This window comes from Myxocyprinus asiaticus, chromosome 50, assembly GCF_019703515.2.
Source record: "Myxocyprinus asiaticus isolate MX2 ecotype Aquarium Trade chromosome 50, UBuf_Myxa_2, whole genome shotgun sequence".
Taxonomy (NCBI): Eukaryota; Metazoa; Chordata; class Actinopteri; order Cypriniformes; family Catostomidae; genus Myxocyprinus; species Myxocyprinus asiaticus.
Window position 1 is genome coordinate 20,831,532 of NC_059393.1, and position 12,946 is coordinate 20,844,477.

Below are 12,946 nucleotides of genomic sequence, written 5' to 3' on the forward strand. Positions count from 1 at the left end.
TAAGTACATAGTAGTTAAGGCCACCTAATATAAAGTGGGTCCATTTTATGTAAGGATTGTTTTTCCTATTGAGGATGTCCTGGTCAGATTTAGCTCACTTTTGAGATTAATTTTGTTCTCAAAATAAAGCCCTGCATGTACACACACACACAAACAGACCACCATGCACTGTGCTGTCTCTATACACTGTAATCCTTTCTTTTTCTAGAAAGAACTGACTCAATTTTTGGATCTGGTTTTCATGACAAAGCGAATGTCCTCTGTACAGAGAGATGTGTGGCTATAAAAGAACCGGAGTGGGACGGCCTGAACCAGCACAGCTCCAACACTTTACCCCCCTCCACAGGCACTACTACCAGCCAAACCTCTGCAGAATGGGTCGGGTGAGTACGAAGGTGATCAGGACACTCTGCTCCCATTGTTAATAATTTGATGACTGCATTTTGTGATGACTGTAATAAGTGACAGACCGATATATCAGGCCTGGACAAATAATTGGCAGATATTTGGCTATTTAAATTGGAGATTAAAACCTGAAAATAAACAAAGTTTTAAGAAAGATATATGAATAATTCAGTACTATATGTAGGTCACTAATCAAATGAGCAAATTCGTGACACATCCAAGGATGAAATAAAATTCCACCATCTCATTCATTTAGATCATTTTCTACGAGGACAAGAACTTCCAAGGCCGACGGTATGAGTGCGACAGCAACTGCTCGGACTTCCACGCCTACCTGAACCGGTGTAACTCCATCCGTGTGGAGAGTGGAGCCTGGGTGGCGTATGAGAGGCCCAACTTCATGGGCTACCAGTATGTTCTAACCCGGGGCGAGTATCCCGATTACCAACACTGGATGGGTCTCAATGATCGCCTTTGCTCCTGCAAGATGATTCACTTTGTAAGTCACACATATTGTATATTCACCATCTTTAACTTTGAGAAAATTCATATACTTTCAGAAACATGCTCTGTTCAAGTTCAGGCACATACATTTTATTAATTAGAACCTGATTATTTACACAATGGCAGGAAAATTAACAGGATGCCTTACGGGATGGAGAAAAAGAGCCAAAGTTAGTCATTGCTCAGTGTAAGCATACATAAGGGAGTCAACTTGAAGTTAATTTTGATATTTTAACTATGTTTTGAAATTTTGATATAATCAATTTCTGCAATTCTATCCAGCATGATAACATTGCTACTAATTACAGACATTTGTGCTATTGTTGATGTCTTTAAAGAAACTGACTTTTGTTAGTCTTTTTTAATAACCCCTAAACTAATAGGATGGAAATTCATATTGAGGACATAGGGGAAAATATAAACTGATAACCAATTAAAAAAATATTCCCCCAGTTCTAAGTTTTTATTTTATTTTTATAAATTAGTGCTTAAACAAAGCAGTGAAATCATTTACAACTCACCCCTATGGAGATGGCCTTTAAAAAAACGTATGTTTTTAATGCATTTTCACGTGAAATCACATAGCGTCACTTGGACAGGCTTTACGCTTCTAACAGTATCCACCAGGTGGTGCGTGAGACCCTAGAGCAAAAGCTCCCACCCTCTGACATTACACCAGACTGATCTCACAGTAAAATCGGAAACAGTGGGTTGACTTTTCTTTAGCTAAATTCGATCTGTGTGTACCTAAATTCAAAACGCTGCCCCCAGTGGCCAAAGCAGTAAGTGTTATTGGCCGTATAGCCAGGTGTGAGCTCCATTTTCCAGGTGAAATGTCCACGGAGGTGCGCCAAAAGCAAGTAGGGAAGGGAGTTGTTTGCAGCTTTACAGAATGTAAAACGGTGAAGAGGAATGCACATTTTATGAACTGTTCCTCCCAACCCAAAACCAAAACCTAATCGTCAGTGGAGTAAAAATAAAAAAGTAAAAATGTAATGTTAGAGGGGGAATCGCACTCGTCACTGATTATGCATATACGATTACTTCCTGGTTTCAGCGTGGGATGCGAACCTGTTGACACGTTTTTCCAGACATGCAACAAAGGAAAGTAAATATAAATGACTGATTTTGAGTGATGCCACTTGTCAGTAAGTTGGCATAATGTGGCCGAACCTCTTGTGGGTGTGTCATTTATCATGCACATTTTACATTGTAGCCTAGGAAAAGGAAAAGTAGGAAAAGTATTAGAAAATAATAAATGATGGCTAAAATTCATGCAGATGAGAAACCCTGGACTCTGAAAGTGACTGAAAGTGAGACAGATATGTTCTCTGAATTTTTGTGATAAAAGAAATCAAATACGATTTCCATCTTTAAAAATGGCTAGCTTCACATTGTATATCCAATATACAGACATATATGAAGAAGGGGACAAAAAAATGTACTGAATCTTAGAAATGGCCCCCTACTTTGATGTCTATGTGTGCTCCATTTTAGACTAATCACCCTCCCTCTCCAGGTAAGCGGTTCTGAGTATAAAATCCAGCTCTACGAAAAGGGAGATTTCGCCGGCCAGGTGCACGAGACAACCGAGGACTGTCCATCCTTGGTGGACCGCTTCTGTACACGCGAGGTCCACTCTTGTAAGGTACTGGATGGGATCTGGATCTTCTACGAGCAACCAAACTATAGGGGGCGCCAGTACCTACTGGAGAAGGGTGAATATCGTAAGCCCGTGGAATGGGGCGCCGTCAGCCCCATGGTCCAGTCCTTCAAACGCCTGACGGAGTGACATCCATCTAAATCCATCCATCCATCTTATGTCCTCCTCTAACTTCAAACCGCCAAACCACGACAGCACCAATACACCTGTGCTGAGTCAATAAACGTGTTGTTGCAAATATTGCTTGGTTGTTTAGTTTTTGTGGGTGTCTGATCATTACACTTTTGACTGTTTCTTTTGTTGTTGACAATCAATCTCTATGGTATTTTTTCATCAATGATGGAAGCTAGCCGAATTAGACAGGTTGCATTACATGTCTTCATTATCGAAGAACAACAAGCAAAGCTATGCCAGGTAAAAGACAATCCGACCTAAATACAGGTTCACTTGTAATGAAAATAAACCACAATGTGTTCTGTGTAGTGAATTACTGGCTGCCAAGTGCTTAAAACCAAATACAAGAAATTGAAATTCAAGAAGGATTTAGAAACCTCAAACTACAAGACAAACTTAATACAGCATTTGGCCGAATGTGTGTAGTCTGGTAAATCACACTTCTGCTGTTTATACATTAACAAAACTGCACATTTACCAATTCAGCCTATGTCATGTTGTTAGAGGGATCATTCAATTACATGTCTGAACACGAAAGGAGATTTTATGCAGAATATTAGCGTCCGTCACCATTCACTTTCATTGTACGGAAATAAATATGTGATGAAAGTGAATGGAGACTGAGACTAACATACAGCCTAAAATCTCTTATACAGTAGAAGAAAGTCATATGAATTTGAGTAAAAGATAACAGAATTTTCATTTTTTGCTGAACTATCCCTAATTTTACACTGTAGAGAGATGTATTGCAGAGACATCCAATACAGTATTTCACAGGAGTTTCCATGTGCTCCCAATGGTGGGCTCAACTTCGAGACACATTGCTAGACACGTCCACATCACATCGAAAGTGGTAACTACCAGGGACTAAAAACTAAATGTTTTTTATGTCTGTTCCTTCTGAGCATGAAGTGGTGTAGTTCCAAAAATGTACAGTGATAAACCCTTTGGCCTTAAGTTTCATGAAAAAATTATTGGAACAAAATTAACTGGTTATAACCGGTTTTCAATCCAGAACAATTGAAAATCACTTTGTTCTGGTTTTCGGTTACGTTCTGCTACAAATTGTTTGTTTTCGGTTTTTGTTGTGTTCCTTGAACCGTTTTTAGTCCCTGGTAATTACACTATAACATACCATAGAAATAAAAAGCGGTAAATAAATAGTCATACCACCTCAAACTGCCAACACTCATTGAAAATGACTTTTCGCGGCAAATCGCTGTGAAGCCTCAGCACAGACTGCTTCACGTGCTCGAATTTAATTTTTCACTTCACGCCTGCCCTCTAGTGGACAAATGGAGTTTATCAGGACATTCTAGCAGCTGTGTAATGACTGAAATGAATTCTAAAATGAATCCAATGACATAAAAAATAAAATGTTAACTTAAAATATTATCATCTTAGTTCATTTGTGATTAGAATGAAGCTAATTTCTACAACAGCAAACAAAGACATGTTTAAGACAGATAATATTCTCATTTTAGAAAAGATATGGTCTCATTCAAGGACACATGTTGATGATTTTTCTTTTTTCTGTTCAGTTCTTCTGGATGTGATATCATAAACCTGAGGATAAGAATGGAATATACTTGTCCTCCATATTGCACAGTATATATATTCTGTATATATACAGTTCTGGAAAAAACGAAGAGACCACTGGAAAATTATCAGTTTCTCTGGATTTACAATTTATAGGTGTGTGTTTGAGTAAAATGAACATTTTTGTTTTTTCTATAAAGTACTGACAACATTTCTCCCAAACTCCAAATAAAAATATTGTCATTTAGAGCATTTATTTGCAGCAAATGACAACTGGTCAAAATAACAAAAAAAGATGCCATGTTTTCAGACTTCGAATAATGCAAAGAAAACAAGTTCATATTCATTTTTAAACAACATAATACCAATGTTTTAACTTAGGAAGGGTTCAGAAATCAATATTTGATGGAATAACCCTGATTTTCCCACAGCTTTCATGTGTCTTGGCATGCGCTCTACCAGTCTTCACATTGCTGTTGGGTGACTTTATGCCACTCCTGGCGCAAAAATTCAAGCAGCTCGGCTTTGTTTGATGGCTTGTGGCCATCCATCTTCCTCTTGATCACAGAGGTTTTTGTTGGGGTTCAGGTCTGGAGATTGGGCTGACCATGACAGGGTCTTGATCCAGTGGTCCCCGATCCACACCTTGATTGACCTGGCTGTGTGGCATGGAGCATTGTCCTGCTGGGAAAACCAATCCTCAGAGTTGGGGAACATTGTCAGAGCAGAAGGAAGCAAGTTTTCTTCCAGGTTAACCTTGGCTTGATTCATGCGTCCTTCACGAAGATGAATCTGCCAAATTCCAGCCTTGCTGAAGCACCCCCAGATCATCACCGAACCTCCACCAAATTTCACAGTGGGTGCGAGACACTGTGGCTTGTAAGCCTCTCCAGGTCTCTGTCAAACCATTAGAAGACCAGGTAGAGGATCGGTGATGGGATATTTAATGCATATGGTGTTCTGAACAGTAGACTATTGATACTGAAGGCATTTCTATGCATTTTGGTGAATATTAATAGATGTTATGGAAAGAGGCGAGGAGGACCGTATACTGAAGGGGTGCCATTCAGTTTTATCGATCTGGCATTGTTTTGGACGTCACCACTCCAGGCTGCAGTTCTCCTAAACATTAGATGGCGCAGTTGAGCAATGACTAACAGCAGCAGTTACAGCAGCCGAATAAGAGATCAGTCTGTTTTAGATGTTTCACAATTCTCTACTATATTTTAACTATATTTCCTGTTAAACGTACTTAATAGCAAAATCATCAGTTTAACCCTCGCTTTATATTCGTAGGATTTTGAGGCGATTTTCAGACACTATCACATCTAAGGATGGCTTTGGTGCCATATGATGAGAATGTACTGCCTGCTCTGTCAAAGTTGCACCAGAATTCAGCAGAATTTAATCTGGCCAATCACAGGATCAGACTCAGCCAGGACTGGAATCGATTGGGCGTCGCTGCTGTGGTTTGGGACGCAGTAAGTTTACTTTTCATTATTGTAACTGAATGGGGCTGTGGCGTAGTGATCAAAGATGTTTGGGCTGATGACTGAAAGTGTGCTGGTTTGAATCCCAGAAGGGTTCCTCGATGAAATATCACCACAGACTCCACGTGTACTGAACCTGTAAACAAAATGTACTGTTGTGTGGACCAGTGGGGTAGCCAAGGTGGGCCAATTGGACCCAGGCCCACCCAGAGCGTTAGAGATCATTCTTTGACTTCAAATACACTGGTGGCCAAAAGTTTGGAATAATGTACATATTTTGCTGTTTCAGAAGGAAATTGGTACTTTAATTTACCAAAGTGGCATTCAACTGATCACAAAGTATAGTCAGGACATTACTGGTGTAAAAAACATCACCATCACTATTTGAAAAAAGTACTTTTTGATCAAATCTAGACAGGTCCTATTTCCAGCAGCCATCACTCCAACACCTTATCCTTGAGTAATCATGCTGAATTGATCATTTGGTACTGGAAAATCACTTGCCATTATATCAAACACAGCTGAAAGCTATTTGGTTCGTTAAATGAAGCTTAACATTGTGTTTGTGTTTGTTTTTGAGTTGCCACAGTATGCAATAGACTGGCATGTCTTAAGGTCAATATTAGATCAAAAATGGCAAAAAAGAAACAGCTTTCTCTAGAAACTCCTCAGTCAATCATTGTTTTGAGGAATGAAGGCTATACAATGCTTGAAATTGCCAAAAACTGAAGATTTCATACAAAGGTGTACACTACAATCTTCAAAGACAAAGGACAACTGGCTCTAACAAGGACAGAAAGAGATGTGGAAGGCCAGATGTACAACTAAACAAGAGGATAAGTACATCAGAGTCTCTAGTTTGAGAAATAGACGCCTCACATGTCCTCAGCTGACAGCTTCATTGAATTCTACCCGCTCAACACCAGTTTCATGTACAACAGTAAAGAGAAGACTCAGGGGTGCAGGCCTTATGGGAAGAATTGCAAAGAAAAAGCCACTTTTGAAACAGAAAAACAAAAAGAAAAGGTTAGAGTGGGCAAAGAAACACAGACATTGGACAACAGATAATTGGAAAAGAGTGTTATGGATCTTAACCCCATTGAGCTTTTGTGGGATCATCTAGACTGTAAGGTGTGTGAGAAGTGCCCGACAAGACAGCCACATCTATGGCAAGTGCTACAGGAAGTGTGGGGTGAAATGTCACCTGAGTATCTGGACAAACTGACAGCTAGAATGCCAAGGATCTGTAAAGCTGTCATTGCTGCACGTGGAGGATTTTTTGATGAGAACTCTTTGAAGTAGTTTAAGAAGTTCTGAACATTTTTTTCAAATTGTAATAGTAATTTTTCACGTTATTAATGTCCTGACTATACATTGTGATCAGTTGAATGCCACTTTGGTGAATAAAAATACCAATTTCTTTCCATAAGATCAAACTCTGTACATTATTCCAAACTTTTGGCCGCCAGTGTATATATTTATATATATAATAGTTTTAAAAAATGCATAAATTCTGATTTCTGAAAGTGTGAAAGAACTGTTTGAATGTGCCGCTTCTCTGTTGTTGAGGAAAATTTGGTAAGAAAAAATATTGGGCGAAAACTTGGCCCATCCGTTTTTAATGAGGCCCACACAAAAATAATTTCCTGACTACGCCCTTGGTGCGGACTAGACACTGGATGAAAACATTGGCTAAATTAACATTTTTTAAGTAACTGGATCTACTGCTTATTCATGGTAAAAGTTTTATGCATTTAAGCAATATCAGCTTTACAATTTCAGTTTCATTCATTTAAACAACAAGGCAGCCCCATAAAATGTGCCATTGTAACCAAACACAATTTCTTAGTCACATCTCTGATTTTTACAAGATCTACTAAGTTAAGTTTGTATGTGGTTTGGAATCTGATTAAAATCTAATTTTGAAAGCCTGTTTCAGTCTAAACTGTTGTAATTTAAAGGTGCACTCATAGCCCTTTTCCACTGATATGGCGATGGTTCGCGTGCCGAGCCTGTGCTCCGCTGGTTCATGGCCAGGGCAATCTGGAGTCTTTCATAAGCTGGCCGCGCTTTTCCTCTGACTTCAGAACTGAACGGTGATGTGATGGGTTACGCGACTACTTTATCTGACCATAAGCAAACATGGCATGTCACAGAGTGTTTGTATTCAGCTTTCACTCTTGTTTTTGAGGACATATTTAAACAAACGGATTAATGCAATCCAGTGTTATTACATTGCTCAATAAGATTGTCAGAGATGACATCTACTCTAAATATGACAGGTAATGTAATTACATTATATTGTATGAACTATGGCTTAACTTGCTAAGTTCTGTAAACTGTTACAGTGGAATCATTATTAACATTGGTGTAGCAGATGGTTGTATTTGGAGTTTTGCCATAGCATATAATATTGTGTTTACGTCTTGATTGAGAATCCCTAAGTTAGATAGCCACAATCTTCCGAAGTTAGTGAGTAGTTGCTCAAAAATCCCCTTAAAGAACAAAACAATGCACAAAATAAGAGGACAACAGTGTAAGGAAAGCTAACAAAGTAGGCAAATATAACAACTTACTGAGATCAGCTGAAGAGGACACCAGCGATTCGGTGTTTATCTCAAGCGTGTCTGGCTGAATTTAATGTCCCGTTTAGAAAGCAGGCTGGTAAGTGTCCGAGTCCAAAACTTTTTTGCTCCGTTTACTTTTGTTTAGGTCCTTCTTACGGTCCCTGTACTCCCTTAAGTGTTTTTAAATTTCTTTATGATTTGATGAATTGTCTGTTTGAAGCAGTGTGCATTATTTTGTGCTTGATCTATAGTTAATCTCGGATCTCTGTAAAGACCATATCGCAAGTAGAGTGCTCGTTTCATCTGCGTAACCTGAACTCTTTTGATGTCTGATAATTTTGTGGGTTTTTTATCATTTTTATAGAGTGAAGAAGTACTCTTTGCTGCAGATGATAAGCTACTGTTGTTGTTTGGGAAAAATTTGGTGATGAAACTTTATCCCGCCCTATGCCCCCTAATGTAATCGTTTCCTGCGTGGAGACCAGCAAGCTTTTGGGGCCGGTGTCAGACCAGGTTTACAACCCCAGAACGGCCTTTTCTGCAGTGGAAATGTGTGAAACAGTTCAAGAATTCGCACCAGCCCAGGAACCCGCCACCGAACCATGTCGGTGGAAAAGGGCTTTCAGTAACTTTTTGTTTGTGCCATCTTGGACAGTGACACCTAGTGGTGTGGATGCAGCATCACTCAAAATCAATAGTTTTCAGTTACAGATGCCATTGTAGTAATTCACTATTCACAATCAGCTATGATTAATTTAATCCAAGAGTGAAAGTGTCCAATAACAAGACGGCTACTGAGATTAAGTGAGGAGTATTCAGCGCCCCCACCCCATGTAGAATAAAACAGCTTTTATTAGGTTACTGATATGACTAGAGTCCTCATTTCATGGGAGTGCTCATGATTTTATACATATGTTTCAAAATTACAATTAATTTCTTTAGGAGTAAAACTTTTTTAATGGGGAAAAAATTAGTGAGTGCACCTTTAAGCAGATTTGTTCCATCATTCAGGACAGAAGGTGTGACATTCATTTAACATCAGCACTGAATTCTTTGTTTTCCGCCCTCTCTTTTTTTGTCCAACAGCTTGCTGGTCTCAATTGTTGTAAAATAAATTCTTAAAAACATTATTATCTTGTAAGCTATGGCATAATTACAACATTCAAAAATGAATTTACTCAAAAATTACCAATACTTTCCAAACAAATGGATCCGATTTCATCACTTCCAAAAGAGCTGTGCGGACTGTCCTAAAGAGTCTGTCCTAAAGATCAGATAACCCCCCCCCCCCCAAAAAAAAAGCATAAAGTTCCACTTTCTTTTAGCTAGATAACAACCCTACTTCTCCTACATCCCTGTTTCTTTTCCTTATTAAAGGCGGTGGTGCTGTGCATGTTCCTGGAGATGGGAAACATTGATCTAAAGGGCAAGAGTGTGATTGAGCTAGGGGCTGGGACAGGTTTGGTTGGCATTGTAGCTGCTCTGCTTGGTAAGATACCCTCACAGACTCTTAATTCTCTATTTAATTAAGTATTGTAATCAGTATTAGCAATGCTTGCATGTTATTTCTGTTTTCAGGAGCCAATGTGACAATTACAGATCGAGAAACTGCGTTGGAATTTCTTTCAGCTAATGTGCGCGAGAACATTCCTCCCAGCCAGCAGGGGGCAGTGCGCGTATCCGAGCTCACCTGGGGGGAAAATCTAGAACTCTACCCTCCAGGCAGCTATGAGCTGGTCCTGGGAGCTGACATTGTTTACCTGGAAGACACATTCCCTGCCCTCTTAAAGACTCTAGAACACCTGAGCTCGGAGAACACAGTGGTGGTGTTGTCCTGTCGGATTCGTTACGACCGAGATGAAAGGTTCCTGATGGAGTTACGGCAGAAGTTCTCAGTGGAAGAGGTCCATTATGACTCTCAAAGGGACATTCATATTTATAGAGCTGTGAAGATCACGACCAAAACTGAACTGTAAAGAACCATAGAGTGGACATTCCTTTTAGTAATTCAAACCATTTTAAGCTTTATAATATGAATTGAAGTCAATTTTGTGTTAGGCTTAAAAAGTTCTTTATATGCTATTTAAATGGCTCATGATGGGTTTTGCTGTAAATTTTAGGCAGATTACTATTAGGACTGCAGGTGTCGCTGCCATCCAGGACTGAAATACTAAAAGTGTCCTCAAAAGGGTTGTTTACATGCTGTTTTGCTTGTACTTACCTCCTTCTATGTATTTTCATTACTTCCAGTTATTTTTAAAAGCGAGTACTTGGGTTGCGAACTAAATGGATTGATTTTGAATCAGATGTAGAAATACAGAAAACACGAAATAGTAATAAATAATTACATAAATAATAAAATAAATATATATATTTTTTTTTAAATCAGTTGGCCTTTTAAGTAAAAATAAAAAGGATAATATATATATATATATAATATATAATATATTATCCCCTTTTTTTCCCCAAATTTTGGAATGCCCAATTCCCACTACTTACTAGGCCCTTGTGGTGGCACGGTTACTCACCTCAATCCGGATGGTGGAGGACAAGTCTCAGTTGCCTCCGCTTCTGAGACCATCAATCTGCGCATCTTATCACATGGCTTGCTGTGCATTACACTGCGGAGACTCACAGCATGTGGAGCCTTATGCTAGTCTCCGCGATCCACACACAACTTGCCACGCGCCCCATTGAGAGCGAGATCCCCAAATCGCGACCACGAGGAGGTTACCCCGTGTGTCTCTATTCTCCCTAGCAACCGGGCCAATTTGGTTGTTCAGGAGACCTGGCTGGAGTCACTCAGCACACCCTGGATTTGAACTCGCGACTCCAGGGGTGGTAGTCAGCGTCAATACTCGCTAAGCTACCCAGGCCCCCTACCTTCATGTATTTTTACTAAAACATTTTTGTTTGTGAATGAAGGTACAAAAACTACACTTATTTTTTGGAAACCAGATGAATATTGCATCGTACTAAATTATTACTGTGGAACCCAGTCAAGTTTATTATTATAATATAATACTGAATTATTATTATTTTCAGGATAAGATTTTTTAAAGATAAATTAATATTAGGGCTGTCGATTTAACACGTTAATTTAGTGCGATCAATTATATAAAAAATAACGCATTAAAAAAATTAACGCAATGAATCATGTCCCCGGACCGTAATAAGGAATATTCCTGAGCAATTCAATCTTGAAGTACCACCTGTTTTCTTCAGGGGGCAGTAAGCAAAACTGTAGCTCAAACAGAGAACAAACCACACTCACCAACAGCAGACAGCACATCAACTTGTGTTCAAAACACAGCTCGATGTAGCACAAATCCGAACCTAAGGATCTCAAGATGTGTTTTTCTAAGTATTAAACTACGTTTAATTTGACACAGCGACCTAAAAACAATATGTTTATGACGCGATGCAACCAAAGTGAGACCAAAAGCGTCAATCTGACGCAGGTGTACATTGGCGCGTCCTTAGACAAGCCCTCATAATAAATCTCTGACTGATTGACAAATTTAATTGCAAAATGGATTGCTGTGAACTGTAGGGCAATGATTGGCTTATGTTCAATAATATGCAAATAAACAATATATTGGATTTTAAAGCCACTTTTTGTATTGTCTTATCAATGCTTAACTCCTCTGCCACAATAATGCAATGCATTTATATTTTTATACATTATGCTGTGCAAATTGTATATGTTCAAATTGTGTGTTGCACACTGTTTATGTACCACACTTTCACAAAAAAGAAGATGAGACAAAGAGAAAGAGTGGAGGGAGGCTGATAAAGGGAGTGTTTCTTTGCAAAGCTGGATTCAAAACACCAGCAAGCAAGCAGGTGAATCAAGTGATGAAAATATATAACAAAAGATCCTGCACAGTGTGTCTCCAGGAAAGTATTTTTCCTCAAAATCATTTGCTATGGGAGGAAGTTATGTGTAAATTTGTGTTTGCAAGTAAAGCATAATTTAAGTAAAACCAGACTTAATATTTGTTTACTGATAAAAATAAATAAAAATGTAGTTATATAAATTATTTTACATGAGTGTGTGTTTAGCATATTAATATATAGACAGTACTATTACAATCACTTTTTCTCAGTTTGGGTGGCTTACGAGGGCATTTTTTTTAGGTTACAAACTGGTAATTACAAGGGTATTATGCTATAAATGTGGTTTATGAGGACATTTCTAGTGTCCTCATAATACAAATCACTTTAAAAAAAAAACATGATGTTTTATTGAAAATGTTTTTTTGTGAGGGTTAGGTTTAGGGGTAGGGTTAGGGTTCTATAGTTCTATAGGGTTCTAGGCTAGAATCTATAGTTCGTACAATATAAAAATCATTATGTCTATGGAGAGTCCTCGTAAGGATAGCCGCACAAACGTGTGTGTGTGTGTGTGTTTGTTTGCAGAGGAAGTCCACTTTTGGCAGATGCGACCGATAGTTCCACCTGAGCTGAGTCAATAAAAAAGACACGATGATGTTTGTTGAGCTTTTAACAGGCTTTTAAATCCATGTTGCCCGCTGTGCAACTATTGTCAAAGACTGCACTTGAGAAACAGCATTTCTGCACAAACAAGGTTTTATTTGATT

The 12,946-nt window shown here is 38.7% G+C and overlaps 2 protein-coding genes across 3 annotated transcripts; both read left to right on the forward strand.

Annotated features, from left to right (window-relative positions):
• Nucleotides 1–228: 228 nt before the first annotated feature.
• Nucleotides 229–2,806, forward strand: LOC127438797 (gamma-crystallin S-like). Of its 2 annotated transcripts, none has more exons than XM_051694649.1 (3): nt 229–383; nt 662–904; nt 2,429–2,806. In XM_051694649.1, exons 1-3 carry the CDS (start codon nt 273–275, stop codon nt 2,699–2,701), a joined length of 627 nt encoding a protein of 208 aa, XP_051550609.1. In that variant the 5' UTR covers nt 229–272; the 3' UTR covers nt 2,702–2,806. The 2 variants fall into 2 exon arrangements, with proteins under 2 accessions (XP_051550609.1, XP_051550608.1); XM_051694648.1 differs by having other exon boundaries at nt 269–395.
• A 2,650-nt stretch (nt 2,807–5,456) lies between these two features.
• Nucleotides 5,457–12,320, forward strand: mettl21a (methyltransferase 21A, HSPA lysine). The gene is made up of 3 exons (XM_051694646.1): nt 5,457–5,766; nt 9,720–9,831; nt 9,921–12,320. Exons 1-3 carry the CDS (start codon nt 5,620–5,622, stop codon nt 10,316–10,318), a joined length of 657 nt encoding a protein of 218 aa, XP_051550606.1. The 5' UTR covers nt 5,457–5,619; the 3' UTR covers nt 10,319–12,320.
• Nucleotides 12,321–12,946: the final 626 nt, after the last annotated feature.